At 45.2% G+C, this 26,969-nt stretch overlaps 1 protein-coding gene across 4 annotated transcripts in view; it reads right to left on the bottom strand.

The window, feature by feature from the left end:
• The window catches only part of LOC139538998 (1-acyl-sn-glycerol-3-phosphate acyltransferase gamma-like), a 29,372-nt gene extending 6,194 nt beyond the window's left edge, over positions 1-23,178 (bottom strand). Inside the window, exons 1-8 of one of the 4 annotated variants that reach the window (XM_071341639.1) lie at positions 22,985-23,178; positions 13,939-14,099; positions 7,064-7,125; positions 6,556-6,784; positions 5,617-5,786; positions 5,254-5,415; positions 2,294-2,447; positions 1,502-1,604 (exon numbers count right to left, since the gene is read on the bottom strand). In XM_071341639.1, the coding sequence (XP_071197740.1) occupies positions 1,502-1,604; positions 2,294-2,447; positions 5,254-5,415; positions 5,617-5,786; positions 6,556-6,733 (767 nt within the window). In that variant the 5' untranslated portion in view covers positions 6,734-6,784; positions 7,064-7,125; positions 13,939-14,099; positions 22,985-23,178. Of the gene's footprint in view, positions 1-1,501; positions 1,605-2,293; positions 2,448-5,253; positions 5,416-5,616; positions 5,787-6,555; positions 6,785-7,063; positions 7,126-7,553; positions 7,688-13,938; positions 14,100-22,984 lie in introns of those variants that run through there. The other 3 variants (XM_071341638.1, XM_071341640.1, XM_071341641.1) reach the window with 3 other exon arrangements.
• Between the last annotated feature and the right edge of the window lie 3,791 nt (positions 23,179-26,969).

Here is a 26,969-nt window from a genome sequence, read left to right as displayed (position 1 = left end):
GGAGTCCCAATCACGGCCGGTTGTGATACAGCCTGGAATCGAACCAGGGTCTGTAGTGACGCCTCTAGCACTGAGATGCAGTGCCTTAGACCGCTGTGATACAGCCTGGAATCGAACCAGGGTCTGTAGTGACGCCTCTAGCACTGAGATGCAGTGCCTTAGACCGCTGTGATACAGCCTGGAATCGAACCAGGGTCTGTAGTGACGCCTCTAGCACTGAGATGCAGTGCCTTAGACCACTGTGATACAGCCTGGAATCGAACCAGGGTCTGTAGTGACGCCTCTAGCACTGAGATGCAGTGCCTTAGACCGCTGTGATACAGCCTGGAATCGAACCAGGGTCTGTAGTGACGCCTCTAGCACTGAGATGCAGTGCCTTAGACCACTGTGATACAGCCTGGAATCGAACCAGGGTCTGTAGTGACGCCTCTAGCACTGAGATGCAGTGCCTTAGACCACTGTGATACAGCCTGGAATCGAACCAGGGTCTGTAGTGACGCCTCTAGCACTGAGATGCAGTGCCTTAGACCGCTGCGCCACTCGGGAGCCCCCAACTCCCTGTAAGAGTTGAGGTCTCTCTGTAACCTTACAGTGTAGCTGATGTAACAGAAGCCTGATACTAACTCTGCTATTTAATGATGGTCTCCAGGACATGAGTCAGAGTCATGCTTTTCACCGCAGCTTTTCTGTGACCTCACTGCCCTCTCGCCACCCTTTCTCTCCCTCTCTCTCCTCCGCTCTTTACCCATGTGTGTTGGTTAGGACAGGACATGACTACCCCAGCAGCATTACCCATGTGTGTTGGTTAGGACAGGACATGACTACCCCAGCAGCTTTACCCATGTGTGTTGGTTAGGACAGGACATGACTACCCCAGCAGCATTACCCATGTGTGTTGGTTAGGACAGGACATGACTACCCCAGCAGCTTTACCCATGTGTGTTGGTTAGGACAGGACATGACTACCCCAGCAGCATTACCCATGTGTGTTGGTTAGGACAGGACATGACTACCCCAGCAGCATTACCCATGTGTGTTGGTTAGGACATGACTACCCCAGCAGCATTACCCATGTGTGTTGGTTAGGACAGGACATGACTACCACAGCAGCATTATCCATGTGTGTTGGTTAGGACAGGACATGACTACCCCGGCAGCATTACCCATGTGTGTTGGTTAGGACAGGACATGACTACCCCGGCAGCATTACCCATGTGTGTTGGTTAGGACAGGACATGACTACCACAGCAGCATTACCCATGTGTGTTGGTTAGGACAGGACATGACTACCCCAGCAGCATTACCCATGTGTGTTGGTTAGGACAGGACATGACTACCCCAGCAGCACAAGACTCCAGCTGAGTTAAGCAGTCCATTATCGCTCTATGATAAATACCAATGTGCTTGGAACAGTGCCAACGAGCTAACAGAGCATCATGGGCTTCCATTTGAAACAGATCCAGTAATAACCACAGGATCGTATCTATTGATCCGTACCCACCTGATTCTCATATCTGCCATGTATTTCTTGCCGTTGATGATGCCCAGCAGAGTGGGGACTTGGTGGTCTTTAAAGTTCAGTGTGACATCATACACAGCAGACACTAAAAACAGAAGATGACAGACACAATAACAGAAAATCAGTGTGTGTGTAGGGTTCTCCCCAGGATGTTTTTAAAAGGTGGTACGGCGTTTTTGAACGGCTGTAACTGACATTTTCTGCAATCTAGAGCAAAAAACAAACCTATTAGGGTATGGAGCCTGGCCTTAAATGATACAAAATGTATAATATGTACAAGGCGGCGCGGCCAGACATCACAAGGCGGCGCGGCCAGTCATCACAAGGCGGCGCGGCCAGTCATCACAAGGCGGCGCGGCCAGACATCACAAGGCGGCGCGGCCAGTCATCACAAGGCGGCGCGGCCAGTCATCACAAGGCGGCGCGGCCAGTCATCACAAGGCGGCGCGGCCAGTCATCACAAGGCGGCGCGGCCAGTCATCACAAGGCGGCGCGGCCAGACATCACAAGGCGGCGCGGCCAGTCATCACAAGGCGGCGCGGCCAGTCATCACAAGGCGGCGCGGCCAGTCATCACAAGGCGGCGCGGCCAGTCATCACAAGGCGGCGCGGCCAGACATCACAAGGCGGCGCGGCCAGTCATCACAAGGCGGCGCGGCCAGTCATCACAAGGCGGCGCGGCCAGACATCACAAGGTGGCGCGGCGCCCGTCTTCCATTCTTTGGGGAGAACCCTGGTGTGTGTATGTGTGTGTGCGCTTGAATGCATGCCCCACCTGTGCCCTTGAGGCATTTGAGTGCGGTGGTGAAGCCTTTGGTTCTGGGCAGCAGGTGGTATTTGAGCTTGGGCAGGCCTTTACTCTCTGCCACTTCCATACTGATCTGGTGCTTCTTCTCTGTGAAGCGGGTGCCTTCACAGTACAGCAGGAACTACAGAGAGAGAGACAGAGAAAGAACGAAAGAGAGAGCGAGACACATTGAGCTTAAAAGAAACACACTAAGACAAGCAAAGTTAAAAATACAAACAGACAGACAAGACGCAAAAAACAGGTTTAGACAACACTCCTGTTAAAGTGGCCTCCTCTCATCTCTGTCCCTATCAAACTCCCCAGCAGGGTCAGGGTGAGTTGTGGCCTCCTCTCATCTCTGTCCCTATCAAAGTCCCCAGCAGGGTCAGGGTGAGTTGTGGCCTCCTCTCATCTCTGTCCCTATCAAACTCCCCAGCAGGGTCAGGGTGAGTTGTGGCCTCCTCTCATCTCTGTCCCTATCAAACTCCCCAGCAGGGTCAGGGTGAGTTGTGGCCTCCTCTCATCTCTGTCCCTATCAAACTCCCCAGCAGGGCCTTGGGTTACAGATCAAGTGCATCTCCAGGAAATTATACTCTAAATAAAGTCCTCATCTTATCTCAATCTCCATGGGGGCTGTGCTTTGGCAAAGTGGGTGGGGTTATATTCTGCCTGTATGGCCCTGTCCGGGGGTATCGTCGGACGGGGCCACAGTGTCTCCCGACCCCTCCGGTCTTAGCCTCCAGTATTTACGCTGCTATAGTTTGTGTCGGTGTCCTGTGTGAATTTAAGTATGCTCTCTCTCTTTTTATCTCTCTCTCTCTCTCAGAGGACCTGAGCCCTAGGACCATGCCTCAGGACTACCTGGCCTGATGACTCCTTGCGGTCCCCAGTCCACCTGGTTGTGCTGCTGCTCCAGTTTCAACTGTTCTGCCAGCGGCTATGGAACCCTGACGTTCTCACCGGACGTGCTAACTTGTCCCAGACCTGCTGTTTTCAACTCTCTAGAGACAGCAGGTGCTGTAGAGATACTCTGAATGATCGGCTATGAAAAGCCAACTGACATTTACTCCTGAGGTGCTGACCTATTGCACCCTCTACAACCACAGTGATTATTATTATTTGACCCTGCTGGTCATCTATGAACATTTGAACATCTTGGCCATGTTCTGTTATAATCTCCACCTGGCACAGCCAGAATAGGACTGAAAACCACTCATAGTCTGGTTCCTCCCTAGGTTTCTTCCTTTCTAGGGAGTTTTTCCCAGCCACCGTGCTTCTACACCTGCATTGCTTGCTGTTTGGGGTTTTAGGCTGAGTTTCTATACAGCACTTTGTGACATCAGCTGATGTAAGGGCTTTATAAATAAATTTGAATTTAGAGTGGGCACAGCATTAACAGACCCAAGGTCTTCCATTAGAGTGGGCACAGCATTAACAGACCCAAGGACTTCCATTTAGAGTGGGCACAGCATTAACAGACCCAAGGTCTTCCATTTAGAGTGGGCACAGCATTAACAGACCCAAGGTCTTCCATTTGGGCACAGCATTAACAGACCCAAGGACTCCATTAGAGTGGGCACAGCATTAACAGACCCAAGGACTTCCATTTAGAGTGGGCACAGCATTAACAGACCCAAGGTCTTCCATTAGAGTGGGCACAGCATTAACAGACCCAAGGACTTCCATTTAGAGTGGGCACAGCATTAACAGACCCAAGGACTCCATTTAGAGTGGGCACAGCATTAAGAGACCCAAGGTCTTCCATTAGAGTGGGCACAGCATTAACAGACCCAAGGACTTCCATTTAGAGTGGGCACAGCATTAACAGACCCAAGGACTACCATTTAGAGTGGGCACAGCATTAACAGACCCAAGGACTTCCATTTAGAGTGGGCACAGCATTAACAGACCCAAGGACTACCATTTAGAGTGGGCACAGCATTAACAGACCCAAGGTCTTCCATTTGGACACAGCGTCATCAGACCAGACGTCCTCATTTAGACAGACAGTCACTGTGGCCTATTTCAAAGAAACACAACATGTTGTCAGAGCTGACCTGTCCCCGTGTCAGAGTTGACCTGTCCCCGTGTCAGAGCTGACCTGTCCCCGTGTCAGAGCTGACCTGTCCCCGTGTCAGAGCTGACCTGTCCCCGTGTCAGACCTGACCTGTCCCCGTGTCAGAGTTGACCTGTCCCCGTGTCAGAGCTGACCTGTCCCCGTGTCAGAGTTGAGTTTGGGGAGGGGTTTCGAGGTGTCACTAAAAATCAGATCAGACCACTTAATTAGCCGAAGCCCTCTGGTAGTTCCCGGTAACCGTTAACGAGCGTCGGACGTGGAATCTTGCAGCCCGGGCGACAGCATGTGTCCAAACCTCTCTAAAGAGGGCCTTTAGGAAGCAGGCCAGAGTCACACTGACCTATATTCCTGTGGTTTCTCGGCCAGTTAAATAGCACCAGAGATACAGTAACCAGACCTGATCTGGACAAGACTGAACTCCTGGACCTAGTCTAATGACTTGTTATAACAGGCTGAAGCCAGGAGCTCAAGGATAAATCCTGTGTGTAGATTCACTGCCGTCTGGGCCTAATGTACAATGTATTTTCAGTGTTTCAAATGGCTGTTAAGAGCCGACTAGGATAGTCGGATAGTGAAAGCCAGGATAGTGAAATGTAGCCCTATAACTAAGGAGCCTGAGTAATCTGGGCCAGGATAGTTGAAATGTAGCCCTATAACTAAGGAGCCTGAGTAATCTGGACCAGGATAGTTGAAATGTAGCCCTATAACTAAGGAGCCTGAGTAATCTGGGCCAGGATAGAGAAATATAGCCCTATAACTAAGGAGCCTGAGTAATCTGGGCCAGGACAGTTGAAATGTAGCCCTATAACTAAGGAGCCTGAGTAATCTGGACCATGATAGAGAAATGTAGCCCTATAACTCACATACTCACCCACATAAACTCAGGGTAGTCTCTGAGTCTTTCTAGCCCTCTGAACACAGTCTCTCTGTCCTCCTCCCACTTCCTCTTACAGAACACGATCTCAAGGAAATACCAGGTCCAGCCAATCAGAGGCACCTTCAGCAGCTCGTGTTTGGCCAGCACCTTGGAACTCTGGGTAAACAAACATGGATCATCAGGTCAGAAAAAAGGGAGAGATGTGAAGAACGCTGGTCCACCTCAATGGTCTACAGTAGCGCCCTCAACTACTGTCCTGTTAATCTGCACTGAAAACACAGGACAAGTCAACAGGACAGGCCAATAGAGTGACAGAGAATTGGAGCAAGCCAGTGAGGGTTGGAGATCATTACTGACCCCTAGGACTCCGTATCGCTCACAGATAGTCCAGCCGCACAGGAAGTCAATCTCATAGTTGTGGTTGAGGATGATGATGACGTGTTCCTTGCCGAACTTGTCCACCGTGGCCTGATCTGTGTAGAGGGTGCACTGTGTTCCTGACCACCACTCCAGCAGCATCACCAGCTCTGTACAGGACAACAGGGTCAACACAGTCACATCTATTCACAGCTCTCTGGTCAACTTTACCCCACCAAGATCCTTGTTGGATCGAAACGTTGTCCATAAAAAGGTGCTAGTTGGGAGGTTATTCAGTATGAACTCTGTCACCACTAAATCTACTCCGTCAACATCAGGCCACAACTTGCTTTCTATTACACAGTCTCATACAAACAACTCTACTAGTCAACTGAGTCACAGTTATCAATGTCACAAGATCCATTCTGTTACAAGGTCTCCCGTTGAGGTGTGACAAAAAGACTTCATATTATACACACAACGCATTACGTACTAACGACGTCACACCAGGATCTCACAAATACCTAGTCAAACGCACGCCCACACACACCAGGATCTCACAAATACCTAGTCAAACACAGGCACGCACACACCAGGATCTCACAAATACCTAGTCAAACGCACGCCCACACACACCAGGATCTCACAAATACCTAGTCAAACACAGGCACGCACACACCAGGATCTCACAAATACCTAGTCAAACGCACGCCCACACACACCAGGATCTCACAAATACCTAGTCAAACACAGGCACGCACACACCAGGATCTCACAAATACCTAGTCAAACGCACGCCCACACACACCAGGATCTCACAAATACCTAGTCAAACACAGGCACGCACACACCAGGATCTCACAAATACCTAGTCAAACGCACGCCCACACACACCAGGATCTTACACAGACACAGGACAATTGCAGCGTGGTGACTCACGGCTCCAGAGGGAGTAGGAGAGCCTGGTGTTGATCCTGCGGTACAGCTGCTTGTCGATGGGCCACAGGACGCACGTCAACAGCTGGATGAAGTTGATGAGCAGGCCGCTCACCACGAACACAAAACCCAGGAGGAGCTGCAGAACAAACTGGGTCTTCAGGTAAGCTACCAGACCCATGGCTGCTGCTGCTACTGAGGAGCACTCCTCTCCTCTACACACTACGACAACCTGGGGGAGGAGAGAGGAGAGGGGGGGTGCAGGAGGAAGGAGAGAGGCAGGGAGGACAAAGTCGGTAAGATAAAAGGTGTCATGGAGTAAGAATAAATTAAAAAATAACAGAAGGAGAAATTGGTCAAAAAAGAAAAAGCAGAAATGAAGCCCAGGTTGATACATTAGATGTGGTTGCTCAGAGAGAAGATTAAAGAAATCTATTTAAAAAAAGGGAGGATGTGCGTGGTTGGTTCTGAGAGTGATTCAAGAAGACATCAACGTTTCTTTCATTCTTACCAAGCAAGGTGGGTTCTCTTTATAAGTCCCTCTCGCACAGCCCTTCACTCAGTATTACAGACCTGAGACAGAGAGACAGAGGTCAATATAAAAAGGCAGAAAAAGTCTACTGTAAACCATACAGTACGGTTGCACAACAGGAAGAGGTAATGAGGAAGCTGGTGTAGCCAACCTCATTACCAACCAGAATCTACTGAACTGGAAGCTATCAGAGACCAGAGGGGAAACATACAGTTTCTCACAATCTTTCTGGCAGAGCATGAGAATGTGCTATACTGTGTGTGTGTGTGTGTGTGTGTGTGTGTGACAGAAGAGTATGAGTATAGGTCCATCACAGACTGAAGTGACTGAGTGTTTGACAGACAAGGAGGATTACATTTTGTGTCACAGCAAATGCATGATTTCAGTGTCTGTCTGTCTGTCTGTCTGTCTGTCTGTCTGTCTGTGTGTGTGAGTACAGTGACTATCAGTCTTTGTGATGTAGACCTACGCTCACTCAGACAACATCACACAGCCCTCCAGTCCACCGTGACCTCCCGTGCAGGCTAGCCTGGTCCCAGATCGGTTTGTACTCCCTTGTCATTGCCAAGACAATTCCATTACACAGCTGAGAGCAGAAACAGATCAGGCGTCATGCACTGCAGACAGGATCAACCCTGAATACCAAGAGCTTCCTCTGCACACTCCACCTCTCCTTTTCATTCTATTACATCCCTCCATTCGACTAACTCCTTAACCCCTACTCATCCTCCCCTTCATCCCTCTAATCTCACATTCAACTTTCCATTACCCCTCCATCTCTTCACTTGTCTCTCATCTTTCCCTCCTGTTCTCCGAGGTGTTTAAGCTCTGGTTTGGGTTATAAGACCAGACAATGCCTGGAGGCTGCATGCTCTCATCTCATAGGGGATAGAATGTGACGTAAGGGTGTGTGTATCAGTGAGTATATCAGTATATCTCTCAGAGCGGAAAAAGTATTTTGTTCCCTCACAGGACAGGACAACCATATCTCAATTTTTCAGGGACAAAAACACCAGCTAGCCAGAGAGGGAGGAAGAGAGACAGAGATTGTGTGATGATATGTATGTCTGTTCGTGTGTAGAATAATTTGACAGAAATAGCAGACGGTCATTCCACCTCAAAAAGCACAAGAAAAAGGACTTGGACACCCACCATCTCAGATTGTTCTGTTAGAAATAGAAAAGATAAAACATTCCTGCAACATTAATTTGTTTAAATATAATTAGATCTCTGAGAAATTAATCTGACTGCACCCAAGTTGGCCATTATATAGAACTGGACAGTCCGTGATCACCCGACATTGTATTTGCTCATGTTTATGTTCTATACTGTTTAATTAAGAAAAGAGATATATTACGTATTGATTTTCAGAAGTTTATATTGTATTTTTGAGTATAATATCCAATATCCAATAAATATAGTACCTTGCTAGCGCTGCCTTCAGCTCCTGGCTTCAGCCAAATCAGACTTCTAACTACAGAAATGATTTCAGAACAATCTGAGATGGTGGGTTTGTCATGGCTAGCTGGAATGACATGGAACAACCCCAGAGCCTCTAGATCACAAACACGGTTCCTTCCTCAGTACAAATAAGTTCTAAGAACTGGTTGTCTTCTCACAGCTCTGAGAAGGCCGCAGGTCTACTTCCTGTATTGAACACGGGCTCCCGAGTGGGTGGAGCGGTCTAAGGCACTGCATCTCAGTGCTAGAGGCGTCACTGTAGACACCCTGGTTCGATCCCGAGCTGTATCACAACCGGCTGTGATCTGGATTCCCATAGGGCGGCGCACAATTGGCCCAGCGTCATCCGGGTTAGGGGAGGGTTTGGCCGGGGTAGGCCGTCATTGTAAAATAAGAAGTTGTTCTTAACGGACTGGCCTAGTTAAATAACAGTAAAACAAAACAAAAAAAACATCACTGACTGAGTGTGAAGCCAGCTCCATGTTGAGGTTTGTCCACTAGGTCGTGGTGCTATTTGAACATGGGCTGTGGCCTGTAAACAAATTCAAACAACCAGGGAAGCTCAAGGCTCATTTTCTTGTGGCTTACAAAGGTCTGGAGGGAACTTAAGTGTTACCCTCACAATTGGCTTAGATCACAGGGATAGGCCTAGATACCGTCGAATGTACAATAGAATGTCTGTCATTCTAGTAGATCAGGAAGGGACTACTAATTGGTGAATAATGGCACCGGAGGAGGTGGCTGCCGTTTTACGGTCCCCTAACCAATTGTGCTATTGTGTATGTTTTTTCATATTATTTGTAACTTATATTGTTCACAATGTTTCTGCCACCATTTCTTATGACCCGAAAAGAGCTTCTAGATATCAGGACAGCGATTACTCATCTCGTACTGGACAAAGATTTTTTCTTTAACGAGGCAGACAAAGGATTTCCTTCTTTAACGAGGCAGACAAAGGAAATCCCAGAGATTCGCAGGAGAAAGAGACAGAGATATCGGGGACGTAGGTCAGGGTGCCTTGTAAGGATCTGATGGAAAGTGGGTAATCTGCCTCTACCATCAGTCCTATTAGCCAACAGTACAATCATTGGATAACAAAATAGACAAACTATGATCACAAATATCCTACCAAAGGGACATTAAAAACTGTAATATTTTATGTTTCACCAAGTCGTGGCTGAACAACGACATTAATAACATACAGCTTGTGGGGTTTACGCTGCATCGGCAAGGTAGAACAGCCGCCTCCGGTAAGACAAGGGGTGGCGGTCTGTGTATATTTGTAAACAACAGCTAGTGCATGAAATCTAATAGTAAGGAAGTCTCAAGGTTTTGTTTGCCTGAGGTAGAGTATCTCATGATACGCTGTAGACCACACTATTTACCAAGAGAGTTTATCTATATTCTTCGTAGCTGTCAATTTACAACCACAAACCGATGCACTAAGACAGCACTCAATGAGCTGTATACGGCTATAAGCAAACAGGAAAACGCTCATCCAGAGGGGCCGCTCCTAGTGGCCGTTAACTTTAATGCAGGGAAACTTAAATCAGTTTTATCTAATTTATACCTGCATTAAATGTGCAACCAGAGGAAAAAAACAAACAAACAAAAAACCTCTAGACCACCTTTACTCCACACACAGAGACACCTACAAAGCTCTCCCTTGCCGTCCATTTGGCAAATCTGACCATAATTCTATGCTCCTGATTCCTGCTAACAAATAAAAACTAAAGCAGGAAGCACCAGTGACTCGGTCAATAAAGAAGTGGTCAGATGAAGCAGATGCTAAGCTACAGGACTGTTTTTCTAGCACAGACTGGAATATGTTCAGGGATTCTTCCGATGGCATTGAGGAGTACACCACATCAGTCACTGGCTTCATCAATAAGTGCATCAATACGTCGTCCCCACAATGACTGTACGTACATACCCCAACCAGAAGCCATGGATTACAGGCAACATCCACACTAAGCTAAAGGGTAGAGCTGCCGCTTTCAAGGAGCGGGACTCTAACCTGGAAGCTTAAAATAAATCCCGCTATGCCCTCCGACGAAACATCAAACAAGCAAAGCGTCAATACAGGAATAAGATCGAATCGTACTACACCGGCTCCGACGCTCGTCGGATGTGGCAGGGCTTACAAACTATTACAGATTACAAAAAGGGAAGCACAGCTGAGAGCTGCCCAGTGACATGAGCCAACCAGACCAGCGCTAAAATACTTCTATGCTCACGTCAAGGCAGGTAACACTGAGACATGCATGAGAGCATCAGCTGTTCCGGACGACTGTGTGATCACGCTCTCCACAGCCAATGTGAGTAAGACATTAAAACAAGTCAACATTCACAAGGCCAGATGGATTACCAGGACGTGTGCTCCGACCAACTGGCAAGTGTCTTCACTGACATTTTCAACCTCTCCCTGTCTGAGACTGTAATACCAACATGTTTCAAGTAGACCACCATAGACCCTGTGCCCAATGACACTAAGGTAACCTGCCTAAATGACTACCGACCCGTAGCACTCACGTCTATAGCCATGAAGTGCTTTGAAAGGCTGGTCATGGCTCACATCAACACCATTATCCCAGAAACCCTAGACCCACTCCAATTTGCATGCAGCCCCAACAGATGATGCAATCTCTATTGCACTCCACACTGCCCTTTCCCACCTGGACAAAAGGAACACCTATGTGAGAATGCTATTCATTGACTACAGCTCAGCGTTAAACACCATAGTGCCCTCAAAGCTCATCAATAAGCTAAGGACCCTGGTACTAAACACCTCCCTCTGCAACTGGATCCTGGTCTTCCTGACAGGTCACCCCCAGGTGGTAAGGGTAGGTAACAACACATCCGCCACGCTCATCCTCAACACAGGGATGCCTACTCAGTCCCCTCCTGTACTCCCTGTTCACCCATGACTGCACAGCCAGGCACGACTCCAACACCATCATTAAGTTTGCAGATGACACAAAACCTATTCCCCCTCAGGAGACTGAAAAGATTTGGCATGGGTCCTCAGATCCTTAATTGGTTGCATCACTGCCTGGTATGGCAACTGCTCGGCCTCAGACCACAAGGCACTACAGAGGGTAGTGCGCACGGCCCAGTACATCACTGGGGCCAAGCTTCCTGCAATTCAGGACCTCTATACCTGGCGGTGTCAGAGGAAGGCCCTAAAAGAAATTGTCATACTCCAGCCACCCCAGTCATAGACTGTTCTCTCTGCTACCGCACGGCAAGCGGTACTGGAGCGCCAAGTCTAGGTCTAAAAGGCTTCTTAACAGCTTCTACCCCCAAGCCATAATACTCCTGAACATCTAATCAAAAGGGCTACCCAGACCCCTCTTTTACGCTGCTGCTACTCTGTTTATTATCTATGCATAGTCACTTTAACTCTACCTACATGTACATATTACCTCAATTACCTTGACTAACCGGTGCACATTGACTCTGTACCGGTACCCCTTGTATATAGCCTCGCTATTGTTATTTTACTGCTGCTTTTTAATCATTTTTTTAACTTCGATTTTCTACGGTGTAAGGTCTACACCGGTTGTATTCGGCGCATGTGAAAAATAACATTTGATTTAGTGTGTCTGCTCTATCCAGAAGTGTCTGCTCGTTATTTAAACCATGGCAATTAAACAACCCAATAGTAAATAGGGGTTCAAAATTCAAATACCTAGTTCAAATACTCCTTAGTGAGCAGCTCACATAGGCTACTGAGTGAGTAGTCCACATACTCCATAGTGGATTGGCTTCTTCACTGATAGTATTCCTAAATACTTTAAATTCCTCATAATGAAATAATAGTAGGCTACATTCACATCAGTAGCCAGCTGGACCTTTGCACTAGGAGGAATCTTGGTACTGGTTCCTCCTCTTCAGACACGAGGTAGCCGAGCCAACCCATTAGGTGACTACCCCGACAGCTGCTGATTAGGGCCGGGACCATGCCAGTACCGCAGTATTCCTTAGCATCGTTGCAAGGAAACAAAACACAAAGTGTATTTAACTTCTTTAGGAAAACAGCCCTGATGTTGGAAACAAACATTGTTGTCATCCAGAGTCAACATTTATTCATTTTCCAAGCTATAGAACAAAATATTTGACATATAACAGGGTTTTAAAGAACCAAAAGAGTTGCTTTGTGTTTTAATTTTTGCCATGGAAAAAACATCACGATACTGGTATCGTCACAGCCTATCTGAAGATCCCGTCTCGCTCTGGCTGGCCAGACACCATCTGGAACAAACAGAGTTACGACCATGACCCCAGGGGAAGGGAGAGTGGTGGGATACTGTTACAGAGACAGGCTATTCTCTCACCCAGTTAAGTCATTGGCCAAGTCTGAAATTATCCCCTAGCCCCAATCCTGAGACGCTTCTAAACCATGTGCTATAGATAATGTCTTCAGAAAGCATACACACCCCTTGACCTTTTCCACATTCTGAAGGGTTACAAAGTTGGTTAGGACTTCACTGTAAGGCCTACTACACCTGTTGTATTTGACGCACATGACAAATAAACTTTGATTTGAAATGGATTTCATTGTAATTGTTTAGTCAACGATCCACACAAATTCTAACATTTGTATATTAAAAAAAAATGTAGGTATGAAAAACACTAATTTATCTTGATTAGAGCAGTATTCAACCCCCTGAGTGAATACATGCTAAAATCCCCTCACAGCGATTACAGCTGTGAGGTTTTTAGTGCCTTATTGCAAACTGGGTGCATGTTCTGGAATGTTGTTGATCCATCCTGAGTTGTTTTCTTCTATCACAACCATTAAACTATGTAACTGTTTAAAGTCACCATTGGGCTCATGGTGAAATCCCTGAGCAGTTTTCTTCATCTCTGGCAACTGAGTTAGGAAGGATTCCTGTATCTTCGTAGTGACTGGGTGTACCAGTGTAGTAGTGACTTGATACACCATCCAACGTGGAATTAATAACTTCACCGTGCTCAAAGGCATATTCAATGTCTGCTATCAATAGCTCCTTGGTCTTTGTGGTTGAAATCCACTGCTCGACCTTACAGGTAATTGTATGTGTGGAGTACAGAAATGAGGTAGTCATTCCAAAAAAATCATGTTAAAACACTATTATTGCACAGAGTGAGTCCATGTAACGTATCATGTAAACCTTGTTAAGGGCATTTCTACTCCTTTATTTATTTAGGCATGTCATAACAAAGGGGTTGAATACTTATTTACTCACAACATTACAACTTTATATTTTTAATACATTTGTAAACATAATTCCACTTTGACATTATGGGCTATTGTGTGTAGTCCAGTGCCACATTTAAAAAATATTTTTAATCCATTTAAATTCCGGCTGTAACAACAAAATGTTGAAAAAGGAAAGGGGTGTGCCTACTTTCTGAAGGCACTGTAGCTCCATCATTCATCCTTCGCTCAAGCCATGAAATGACCCTCTCCATCTTCAGAGAATGCATCTTTCAAAGACTTGACCCCTCATGATGTATTGCCTTTTTTTTTTTTTGATGCTCGAGGCACTTTGAGATTCTATGAAAAGCTCTATAGAAATGTAAAAAAGAAAAATATTAGTTAGGACTACCTCCACACAATCATCTCATATCTAGGCCTACAGGAAGAGTCGAACCCAGTGGTGTCCAAACATTATGACTGTGTGTGTGTGGGCCAAATTGGAATCTCAGTGGTAAGGTCCAGATGGTCCAGGCAGATCTAGGGGTGTATTTCGTATTGGGCCTCTGTGAGAAACTGCCAGTTAAACCAGTGGGATAAAGAAAGCACGTGGATGGGAGTAGACACAAGACTGGGACCAGGTAGCCAAACAAGTCAATTCCTAGCCACTTTGAGATAGACACCATTTGGGAGGGAATCTCTCCACGTCCCACCAGGTGGAAAATAGAAAGGCATTGGAATTGAGTAATACATCACCTACATTTAGGGCATTAACCAGAGAGTATCAGAATGAGAGCTGCCTGTGTATCCTTGTAGTCAAAGCTTCCAACTGAGACCAAAGGACAAGGCTATGTGTTTTGAGGTAAGAGAAAGTAAAGAGCACGTTCACACACACACACACACACACACCACACACACACTTACTTCAGATGGGACCACTGGATCAATTTATTATCCAACGAAAATGCTTCCGGTGTACATTTGTGCACTTACAGTGAAAAAATAATAAATAAAATTGGATTACCTGAAAGAATCCACCCCCTTTGACATCCTCAAAAGGACCATATGATCACATAGTTGCCATGGCAACAGACCCAGGTGTAACACACTAGGGTTATGGGTATTATACGTGATCTTTCTGCATCTTTAGCTTCCAGTTTCTCTTTACCTCGCGCTTTCTTTCCCTCTCTCCATCAGTCTGTCTTTCAAGTCAACCAGGGCTGAAAGGGCACAATGTAACACACCTTGATCCAGGATCATCTGCAGGACCAGGGTTGGTTATCACTGCCTCAGGAGTACAGCCCTCAAAGCATCACATAGTAGGTCATCTCTATGGGAAGCAATACCAGTGGGATCCAACTCAACCCCAGCCTGAGCGCGAGTTCCACCCCATCCTGAGCGCGACACCAGCCTGAGCGCGAGCTCCACACCAGCCTGAGCGCGAGCTCCACACCAGCCTGAGCGCGAGCTCCACACCAGCCTGAGCGCGAGCTCCACACCAGCCTGAGCGCGAGCTCCACACCAGCCTGAGCGCGAGCTCCACACCAGCCTGAGCGTGAGCTCCACACCAGCCTGAGCGTGAGCTCCACACCAGCCCCTCACACATGCCTGTGATGACAGACACTGGGTTAAAGCTGCGTAGGAAAATAACTGATGCCTGTCCTTGATCACCTGGCAGCAGGTTCACTGGGGGTTATGGTTATCGATTCTATTCTATTTAAAAAACGGTTTCTGATTCAGGTGTTTACCCCACAATCCATTTTTTCAAAAAATTTCCTCTCCCAGGTTTTTGTTTTTCCCACAGTTTTCAGGTTTCCGCTTAAACCACATCAGGACATCACTTTTGAAATGTTGACCAATGTAAGAAATGTTGATTTTTGGGTGAAGTTACCCTTTAATTCAACTTTATTTCAAGCCAGAGACTGGCTGGTCTGGATAGCAATATTTCTGTAGCACTCATGTGTTTGCAGAGTTTGCAAAACAAATGACCATTGGATTTATGCAAATAATCATGACTCCGTTCTGCCAGGTAGGCATAGGCTTTTGTGAAAGCATTTCCATCTACCAGAAGACTGTTTTCATGATATTAGCATCATCGCTAACGGCTACACAACGTGGTAGACACACACCTCTTCAGAAAGTTGCAGGGAAATACAGATCACTGATGCATTTTGTTCATGTCTTCAATACATTTACTTCAATTTAACTGAATGAAATAAGTGAATAGATTAACTTGGGAAAATTTATTTTCTAATACATTGAGTTGATTTCCTACTAAGCTATTCAAAGTAAAGGAGGCTCATCATATAGCCAGACTAAGCAGAGAGAGCAAAGCTGCCCGCCGGGGAAGCCAACAAGACCCCTTGGGTTGAACATACCAGTGTCAAATTAGGATTCACACAAGCAGGAGGCGAGAGACAGAAAGCCTGTCAAAGTACCACGGATGTGATGCACATCTCAATAGGTGGTTCAGTTATCCTCATGCCATGGGACAAGTGGGGAGATGGGCACTGTCAGACAAACGCCTTAAAATGGCCCCCTCCTTGAAGCTTGCAGTTGTGTCCAAAAACACACATTTTGCTCAAAACATTTATTTACCCTTCCACTTTTATTTAACTAGGCAAGTCAGTTAAGAACAAATTCTTACTTATAATGACGGCCTACCGGGGAACAGTGGGTTAACTGCCTTGTTCAGGGGCAGGTCGACAGATTTTTACCTTGTCAGCTCGGGGATTCGATTTAGCAACCTTCCGGTTACTGGCCCAACGCTCTAACCACTAGGCTACCTGTCGCCATGAAAGCTGAAATACGTAACTTTTTGGGCGACCCGATCAAATTCATATAGAAATGTGAGTTATAGATCAGTCACTCATTGAAGGAAAGAAGTGGTAGGTCTGTTCTGTGCACTATTTCTGTTTGACGTTCTTAAAATGTATTTTTTGCGTCTTTTACTTTCAGATGTGTACACCAGCTTCAAAACAGCTGAAAATACAATATTTTTGGTTATGGAAAATATATTTCACAGCAGGTAAGATGTTACAATGATTTTCTACACTATAGTTGCTTGTTTTGTTAAAAACTGAAAATAGGCAAACTATTAAAATGCTAGCAACCAGGAAATGGCAGAGCGATTTCACCATAGTGCACATTACCGTATTTATAAGTGGGATATTGTTTTAAAACAGGAAAAGTTCAGAAATAGCTGGTGTGTGTCTTTACCTTTATTGTCCATAATTGTTGGTTACGAGACTATAGGATTATTGTGCCAGCCCTGTGTTTGTGTGCATGCGTGGCTATGTCTTAGAGCGCAGTGAACAGGCTAGCTGTCTGTCTTGGCTCTCCCTTTCAATGTGCTTTCTAATTCACCACCAGGACATGCTTCGTAAACAACAGGTGTAGACTAACAGTGAAATGCTTACTTGCAGAGGGAAATAATGAGAAATAATAGAAAAATAATAACAAGGAATAAATACACCATGAGTAATGATAACTTGGCTATATACAGGGAGTACCAGTACTAAGTCAATATGCAGGGGTACGAGGTAATAACATGGCTATATACAGGGGGTACCAGTACTGAGTCAATGTGCAGGGGTACGAGGTAATAACATGGCTATATACAGGGGTACGAGGTAATTGAGGTAGATATGTACAGTGCCGTCAGAAAGAGTCTGTTCTTTTGCCTTAATTTATCGTTTTTATTAGACAATCTGAGATATGGCTTTTTCTTTGCAACTCTGCCTAGAAGGCCAGCATCCCGGAGTCGCCTCTTCACTGTTGATGTTAAGACTGGTGTTTTGCGGGTACTATTTAATGAAGCAGACAGTTGAGGACTTGTGAGGCGTCTGTTTCTCAAACTACTCTTGCTCAGTTGTGCACTGGGGCCTCCCACTCCTCTTTCTATTCTGGTTAGGGCCAGTTTGTGCTGTTCTGTGAAGGGAGTAGTACACAGCATTGTACGGGATCTTCAGTTTCTTTGCAATTTCTCTCATGGAATAGCCTTTATTTATAAAAACAAGAATAGACTGACGAGTTTCAGAAGAAAGTCCTTTGTTTCTGGCCATTTTGAGCCCGTAATCGAACCCACAAATTACTGATGTTCCAGATACTCAACTAGTCTAAAGAAGGCCCGTTTCATTGCTTCTTTAATCAGAACAACCGTTTTCAGCTGTGCTAACATAATTGCAAAGGGTTTTCTAATGCTAAATTAGCCTTTTAAAATTATAAACTTGGATTAGCTAACACAACGTGTCATTGGAGTGATGGTTGCTGATAATGGGTCTCTGTACGCCTATGTAGATGTTCAATTTTTTTATTTGCCGTTTCCAGCTACAATAGTCATTTACAACATTAACAATGTCTACACTCTATTTCTGATCAATTTGATGTTATTTTAAACTCGACAAAAAAGGTGCTTTTCTTTCAAAAACAAGGACATTGCAAAGTGATCCCATACTTTTGAATGGTAGTGTAGGTAGGGATAAACTGACTAGGCAACAGGATAGATAATAAACAGTACCATCAGCGTATGTGATGAGTCAAAAGTGGGGCAATGCAAATGGTTAACTATTTAACTAAATAGCTACCCGGACTATTTAGCAGTAGAAGCTGTTCAGGGTCCTGTTGGTTCCAGACTTGAGAGGGAAGAGGTGTTGTCGTGACCTTCTTCGCGACTGTGTTGGTGTGTGTGGACCATGTTAATTCCTTAGTGATGTGGACCCAGAGAAACTTCAAGCTCTCGACCTACTCCACTACAGTCAATGTGGATGGGAGTGTGCTCGTCCTGTAGTCCACAATCAGCTCCTTTGTCTTGCTGACATTGAGGGAGAGGTTTTTGTCCTGGCACCACTGCCAGGTCACTGACCTCCTCCATACAGGCTGTCTCATAGTCATTGGTGATCATGTCTACCCCCATCGAGTAGTCAGCAAACAATGGTGGTGTTGGAGTTGCGCGCGATCACACAGTTGTGGGTGAACAGAGAGGGGGGCCCCACCCCGTGTTGAGGGTCAGCGTGGCGGATGTGTTGTTGCCTACCCTCACCACCTGGGAGCGGCCCGTCAGGAAGTCCAGGATCCAGTTGCAGAGGGAGGTGTTCTGTCCCAGGGACCCGAGCTTGGAGTTGCCTTGGTCTACCCCCAGTCACTCTCCAGTGACCATTCATTCACTTCTCAAGGGTAATGGGATTAAGCCTGGTCTTACTATGACAAGGCTAAAGTGGAAACGTTCGACTAATTAAACATCCCCTCAATGTTACTTGACTCCGTGCCAAGCCCTTCTCAGTGCTACCATGACTTGTTCAGCGTGTAACACACCTTGCAATCACAGAAATATAGCCTGAAGGCTGTAGTTTCAGTCAAAGGAGAAGTTTACCCAATATCCAGAAACGACCAAGTGACTCCATACATTGAAACTAGTTCAGTGGAGTTGGCACTCCCCTCCTTGCTGGGTGCAGGCTACTGCTCCGCTGCCAGTGAACTCACGATTCAGAAATCTGTTAAGTGTGGACAAATTAGTTGTTTTATTGAAAGCGTAAAGCCGAATTAGGTACTTTTGTCAAAAGTACTATCAGTGTTGAGTCAGGAAATAGGTACCTTTCCACCTAAAACATTTGATTATTTTTTATCGTTGTTTTATTTTCCTGACTGCCATGTGTGCCCTTGTGGGGGAGACTGCCATGTGTGCCCTTGTGGGGGAGACTGCCATGTGTGCCCTTGTGGGGGAGACTGCCATGTGTGCCCTTGTGGGGGAGACTGCCATGTGTGCCCTTGTGGGGGAGACTGCCATGTGTGCCCTTGTGGGGGAGACTGCTATGTGTGGCATTGTGGGGGAGACTGCCATGTGTGCCCTTGTGGGGGAGACTGCTATGTCAAAAACATCACGTTATGCCCGTAGATGATGATTGATGTCTCAGATGTAAGTTTTTTTGGGGTGAGAAGGAGCATATGAACAAGATATGTAATCTAAAATTATGGGGACAGAAAATCGAAGGTTGCTAAGATACCGCTGTTGCTACTGTACAGCTGTTGCTACATGTCCAAATGAAAAAAATATGTCAACTACTGTCTAATAATAAAAAACAAAAACATATGATTTACAAAAAAACATTGTTGTACAACAAATGTTACTAATAGGCTAGCCCATTCATGGACTAAAGGAGTCTAACGTTAGTCCTTACTGTCCAAGGACCTTACATGTTCTGTTTAGAGGTAAATTGGCTCTGGATGCCAAAACAGCCAAATGCTCCATCTAAACATGAATCGATTCTGGTTCTAGAAACATAAAACCCTCTCCTTTCGTATCACATCAAAATAATTTCACAAGTACAAAATAGACACTTGTGGAATATAGTTTCAGTTTCAGCCAGCAGTATTTTTCAGTGACAACACGTTTGTGGCGTCTGTCTTCCGTTCACACAGGTGCTCGGAGTCGCAGATAGCTAATCAGCACAGGTATTCCACTGTCTTCAGTCAGTTTTCCTTAAACATGTTGGCTCATTTATCAGAACATTTTGCCATATGTATGTAGTTTAACAAGTGGTTTATTTTGCTCTTCACTCAGTCGCTTAGTAGCCCAGGCCTACTCCCAACCCAAAGCCTGTGATTTATTTTTATTTTTTTTGCTCGCTCGGCGTGTTGGTAACTCCAAAAGCCCTTGAAGGTTGTGAAAAATGAACACGAGAATCAAATGCTTTCGAAAATAGGATTGCTATTAATTTCTATCAGTATTAAGATAAGACCCATCCCTCACAAAGTGAGAGGGTAGGAATGAAATGAAACATTCATCAAAAGCATCAGCTTGGCCTCTGTTTTAGAATATCACTTTTTGACATGACAGCGATTCCACACGTTCCCGTGACAATTACATGAGAAAAATATTATTTGAATTTTATTCTGTTATATTCTTACTATAAAATAAATGTGTGATGACTGATTGGGGTAGGTGTGTCTTGTCTGTTTAACAAAATAACTTCATTTGGATGTAACATAATTCAACTCAAAATATGCTAGGCCTGTTTTAAACGGGGTCATGTCAAAGCAGCTCTTCTCCTCCACCGGTTCCCCATAAGGTTGTGTGCTCTCTCCTCTCCTGTACATACTAATGACTGTCGTAGCAAATATGAAAATGGGCACATCAAGTTAGTTGATGACTGTCATTGTCAGTCTACTACAGTATGGAGAGTCTGAGCATGGGCATGTGGTAGATGACTGTCATGGGGGAGCATGGGCCTGTGGTAGATGACTGTGTCATGGGGGAGCATGGGCCTGTGGTAGATGACTGTGTCATGGGGGAGCATGGGCCTGTGGTAGATGACTGTGTCACGGGGGAGCATGGGCCTGTGGTAGATGACTGTGTCATGGGGGAGCATGGGCCTGTGGTAGATGACTGTCATGGGGGAGCATGGGCCTGTGGTAGATGACTGTCATGGGGGAGCATGGGCCTGTGGTAGATGACTGTGTCACGGGGGAGCATGGGCCTGTGGTAGATGACTGTGTCATGGTGTGAGAACGGCTTCCTCCATCTGAATGTCCCAAACTAAAAGACATGGCCAATGACTTTAGAAGGCAGCCACATGTTGCACTCCTCCCCTCAGGTCATTGGTTTAGACTTCCCAAAGTCAAGAGCAACAGATACAGGATCACTTTTATCCCACAGGCCATACATTTTCTGAATCTGCACATGAAATGTCTATTTATTGCTGCAATTTTGCAGACTGATTAATCCTTTTTTAATCGATCTCATTGTTTCATGTTATATGTATATCGGTTGTATGGTTGTCACCCAATTGGGACAATTACGTAAGATAACATAAGATGGTGCTGACAGAGAGGGCTGCCTTGCTTCTTCTAGTCCTTATGAAAAAGTTTTTTAAACAAGCATTTCGCTACACTTGCAATAACATCTGCTAACCATGTGTATGTGACCAATAAAATTAGACTTGATTTAAAGATAACTTAAGTGCCTTGCTCAAGGGCAGAACGGACAATTTTCCCACCTTGGGATTCAAACAAGCAACCTTTCGGTTAGAGCATTGGGACATTAACCGTAAGGTTCCTTGTTTGAATCCCGAGCTGGCTAGGCTACCTGCCGCCGCTGTTACGTTATGTATTGTATGTCTTTGTTCTCCCCAACAAAAAAAAAGATGGGGGAAAAAACAAGCTGAATTGTTTGAAATTAACATTTACATCTTAATAAAAACGAAAATACATTTTATTATTCTTAATGTTTATTTATCGTTATTTTATTTAACCAGGCAAGTCAGTTAAGAACAAATTCGTATATGCAATGATGGCCTACCTTCTTAGCAACCTAACAAACAAAAAATGAATAATGTATTTATTTTTGATGGTGTATATTAAATGGATTTACTAAAATAAACACCCACCCACATCTGCACAACACTATTACCACTCAGCAGCACCTGACATTCTGGCATGTGTATGCGGGCAAAAATGGGCCTATTTTTAAGGGTATCGTAAACAATGGCCACATAAAAAATAAATAAATCCTATGTGAAAACAGTATGAGAGTCACGATCAAGGGCTACAACTACCAATAAAACTAATAAAACGAAGTACCTTAAATATTTACATAGTTACGAATATATCCATTCACATGGGGATGTTTCTAATAGTTTAAACACAAACTGAATGTTCTTAGTTAAACATTTAAAAAAGTGCTTTCTTAAATTCACTCCAGGAGATTCCTTTTACTGGTGCAATAGAATAAAAGGGATTTTACACCGTTCAGAACCGCAAAGGCACGCAGGAGAGTTTGCACTAAAGTAACCCCGAGGTGGTACGACAACGTACGCATGCCAAGTCAGCGCAACTGACACCGAAGAACACATGCCGTGTCACCGGAACCAAGAGAGTGTACCAGGAATTGCATATTATTTGAGCACAAAGATGTTTGTGATATTCAGTTTGCGAATTCTTCATCAATACACTTCGCACATAATAACATTAGTTGCATAGCAAGCTTGAAACTCACTAGCTAGACGATTGCTCAGCAAACGTAACTACAAACATCAAATCATGATGCATGAGGAGACCAATCTAGTTAACTAGTTATACGTCTAGGAAACGAATACGAGATGGTATTGCTGTAGCATGGAAGGTATACAACTTCACAATAAATGTTTTTCTTCTAGCTATATAGCGTTAGCTAGCTACCCAACAGCAAGACAACGCTAGCTAACGTTAATTTTAACCCTTGCTGTAATACGGCGTGAAACGCTAGCTAAAGTTGACGTTACCTGATTTCGGCGTGGGCTGGATCTCCGGATTTATTTCAGTTTTGCAGATGCTAGGATTTTAACTAGTGCTGCCACCTTGGTTCCTTTTGGATTCCTATATAAAGTATCCTCAGTAGCTAGCTAATTCACTCAGGATGGTTGCTATTGTTTGTCGCTGAAGCTCCAACAGTGTGATTGCGGGCCGCAATTCGGGGCGTTCAAGCATGTGGGCATTCCTGCATATGCAGGAACGCCCCCTCGAGCATCCCATTGGTTCCTTCATGAACGCCCCCCACCTCGATCATCCGATTGGTTTCTGCATGAACGCCCTTCTCGAGCATCCCATTGGTTCCTGCATGAACGCCCCCCCTCTTGCAAGACATCTTCAAGCTTGTGTGACTCTTTTGAATGTGGGTCAAAAGGGAAATGAAAATATTATGGGAGTTTTGCCCCTGCCTCCTGTGTACCGGAGTCCTAGCCGGTATAATACGAATCGTGGAGACCGCATCCAAGGTGTTCAACTGTTGTTTTCAACGTAATCTACTCACGTTCACATACGCCAATTTCCTGGACCTTCAAAATAAAATTGAATTTATCACATGCACCGAATACAACTGGTGTAGACTTTACAGTGAAATGCTTGCTTACGAGCCCTTCCCAACGATGCAGAATAGTAACTAACACAAGAGGAATACAATTAAATACACAAGAATGGAGTTCTATACAGGAAGTACCAGTATCAGATCAATGTGTAGAGGTACGAGGTACTTGAGGTAGATATGTACATGAAGACAGGGCAGATAATATGTACACATCTACCTCAAGTACCTTGTACCTCCGCACATTGATATGGTACTGGTACTTCCTGTATTTGAGGTAGACATGTACATGAAGGCAGGGTAAAGTGACTAGGCATCAGCATAGATAATAAGGTATTTGAGGTAGACATGTACATGAAGGCAGGGTAAAGTGACTAGGCATCAGGATAGATAATAAGGTATTTGAGGTAGACATGTACATGAAGGCAGGGTAAAGTGACTAGGCATCAGGATAGATAATAAGTGTAAAATAAATAACAGAGTAGCAGCAATTGATGAGTGTAAAAGTGTGTATGTATGTTTGTTTGTGCTGTGTCGATATGCATGTGTGTGTATGCGCCTGTAGTGTTTAAATGTGTGTGTAAGTGAATGTGTATATAAAGTCTAGTGAGTGTGCTTAAGGTCAGTGCAAGATAGTGCAGATAGTTTGGGTACCAATAATTCACTCTAGTAGTTTGGCTATCTAGCAGTCTTATGGCTTGGGGGTAGAAGCTGTCTCGGAACTGGTTGGTGCGAGAGCCGATGCTCCGGTACCGTTTGCCGGACGGATGGTAGCATAGTGAACAGTCTACGGCTTGGGTGGCTGGAGTCTTTGGCAATTTTTCGGGCCTTCCTCTGACACCGCCTGATATAAAGGTCCTGGATGGCAAGGAGCTCAGCCCTAGTGATGTGCTGGGCTGTCCACCCCATCCTTTGTAGTGCTTTGAGGTATAGCACTTTGTAAAAAGGGCTTTTATAAATACATTTTATATGATTTGATTGCCAAGCGGTGATGCAGCCAGTCAAGATGCTCTCCATGGTGCAGCTGTATAACCTTTTTAGGATCTGAGGGCCCATGCCAAATATTTTCCGCATCCTGAGGGGAAAGAGGCGTTGACTAGGGTGTCTGGGATGATGGTGTTGATGTGTGTCATGACCAGTCTTTCAAAGCACTTCATAATTACAGTTGTGAGTGCTACAGGGCGATAGTCATTTAAGCAGGTTACCTTGGAGCTCTTGAGAACAGGGACAATGGTGGTGAACTTGAAACATGTTATGATTACAGACTGGGTCAAGGACAGATTGAAAGTGTCTGTAAAGACACCATTCAGCAGGTCTGAGCATGCTTTGAGAATGCACCCAAGTATCTATGTTGAATCCGGTTTATACGGACCAACATCACATGCACACACCAACATCACATGCACACACCAACATCACATGCACACACCAACATCACATGCGCACACCAACATCACATGCACACACCAACATCACATGCGCACAGAGAACATTTTGAGCATTACGTCATTCAAAAGCATGGAAGACATCTTCGGCTGTGAGTGATGGAAAAAAAATCGTCCACAGCGACAATTATATGAATAATTCAATGGATGTTTTGTGCACAAAGGTGATGACTAAAGTGTCTTATTAGGAATCTAATCTGACTTCTCTATGTGGCCGAGTATGGAAATTGTCCTTCTGGGCCACGCATCAGTTAAACTGCAGTACTGAAGCAAAACTGTAGGAGCAGTTGAAAACGTGATTCTAGACCAGAACCCTGGCCCCTTGGGCGATACTGGTAGACAGTAGTGATGGGAAAACTAAGCTTCCTGAAGCATTGAGGCTTTCCAGCCAATTGTGTCGAAAATGCAGTAGGTTCATTACTTGAGGCTTTGATCAACACAATGTACACTATTGGCACCTGCTGGTCAAAAGAATTTAGAGCAGCCAAATTATTATAGATGACTTCCCACATGCAGTAGCGTGTGCACAGGGTAACAGTCTTCTACCGAAACCAATACCAAACCAAGGCGGTGGTTGTTCGACGAAACAAAGCTTTGGACGTCATAAATCATGTGCTTCTGATAAAAGTGATACAGGCACACTTCTCCGAAGTAAACAATTTTGATGCATGCCTCGGAGCTTCAATATCAAATGTAACATCACTAGTAGAGAGTGTCCTTCGCTCCCGCCTGCTGAATACCTGCTGTCACCTTCATTGACAGAACTGTGCGAAAACAGTGCCCGGTACACAGGTGGGAGGCGGGGGTGACATTGTGTCGCACCCGCCTCCCGCATGCTGTGTACTGGAGTCCTCCTAGGATTAGCCAGCTAGCTCACTGGTGTCAACCCCTTTCCGCTAGCTACTTCGGTACACAGCAGGCAGGGGGTGACACCGTGTGCTAGCTAACTAGCTATCTTGCTAGTTAGCGAACCGTGTCCTAGCTAGCTAGCACGCGGTGTCGCCCCCGCCTCCCACCTGCTGTGTATCGGAGTCCTCCATAGGACTTGCTAGCTAGCACACAGTGTATTTCACTCCCGCCTGCTGAACACCTGCCCTCGCTGTTGTTAACAGAACTGAGGGGATGAAGGATACTGTCTACCATTGTTGCCCTCGCCTCTTCTTCTTCTGTGGGGTTTATCGGCGGTTGGCATCCAACGTTATAGCGCCCCCACGTCCCGCCTGTCCTAATTTAAACAGAAATTTCAGTGCTGCTCTTTCACTGTATATGTCCATTAATATGTTATTAACATGTAATATGTGTCAGAAAAATTTCCTAACTACATGCAAATACATGCGTTTCTGCATCTTCCCGGGAGAAACGGGCAATCTACATTTCTTGGTTGTAAGCAAACCACAATATCCAGAATTCTTAGCGATTTCAGGACGTAGTAACGCCCTTGTCGAGGTGGATCCCTTTGAGAATGGGTGTCAACAGGTAGCTAGCGTTACTCACTGGACCAGTCACTTGTTTATATAACATCAGCTTGCAAATCACTATTTACTTTCTTTTGTGTAGACAACAGTAAAGTTTAGTCGTGGTGTGGTGCTCAGTACCTGGATGTGCAAACTACAAGCAAGCACAGGCTGCTGGGGCAACATTTAATCGGTTACCTTACTAAGAACTCGAGCAGCGGTAACGTAGCTAACTTAGTTAACTAGCTAGCGAACTACATTTGTTTATCTAAACCAACATCTAGCTAGCTATCATAATACGCTGGCTAGACATTCCAAAGCAAATCAATGTATACTGAACAAAAATCTAAACGCAACATATAAAGTGTTGGTCCCATGTTTGATGAGCTGAAATAAAAGATCCCAGAAATTGTCCATACACACAAAAAGCGTATTTATCTCAAATTTTGTGCACAAATTTGTTTGCATCCCTGTTAGTGAGCATTTCTGCTTTGCCTAGATAATCCAT

Source organism: Salvelinus alpinus, chromosome 14, assembly GCF_045679555.1.
Source record: "Salvelinus alpinus chromosome 14, SLU_Salpinus.1, whole genome shotgun sequence".
NCBI lineage: Eukaryota > Metazoa > Chordata > Actinopteri > Salmoniformes > Salmonidae > Salvelinus > Salvelinus alpinus.
This window is presented reverse-complemented; position numbering and strand designations above follow the sequence as displayed.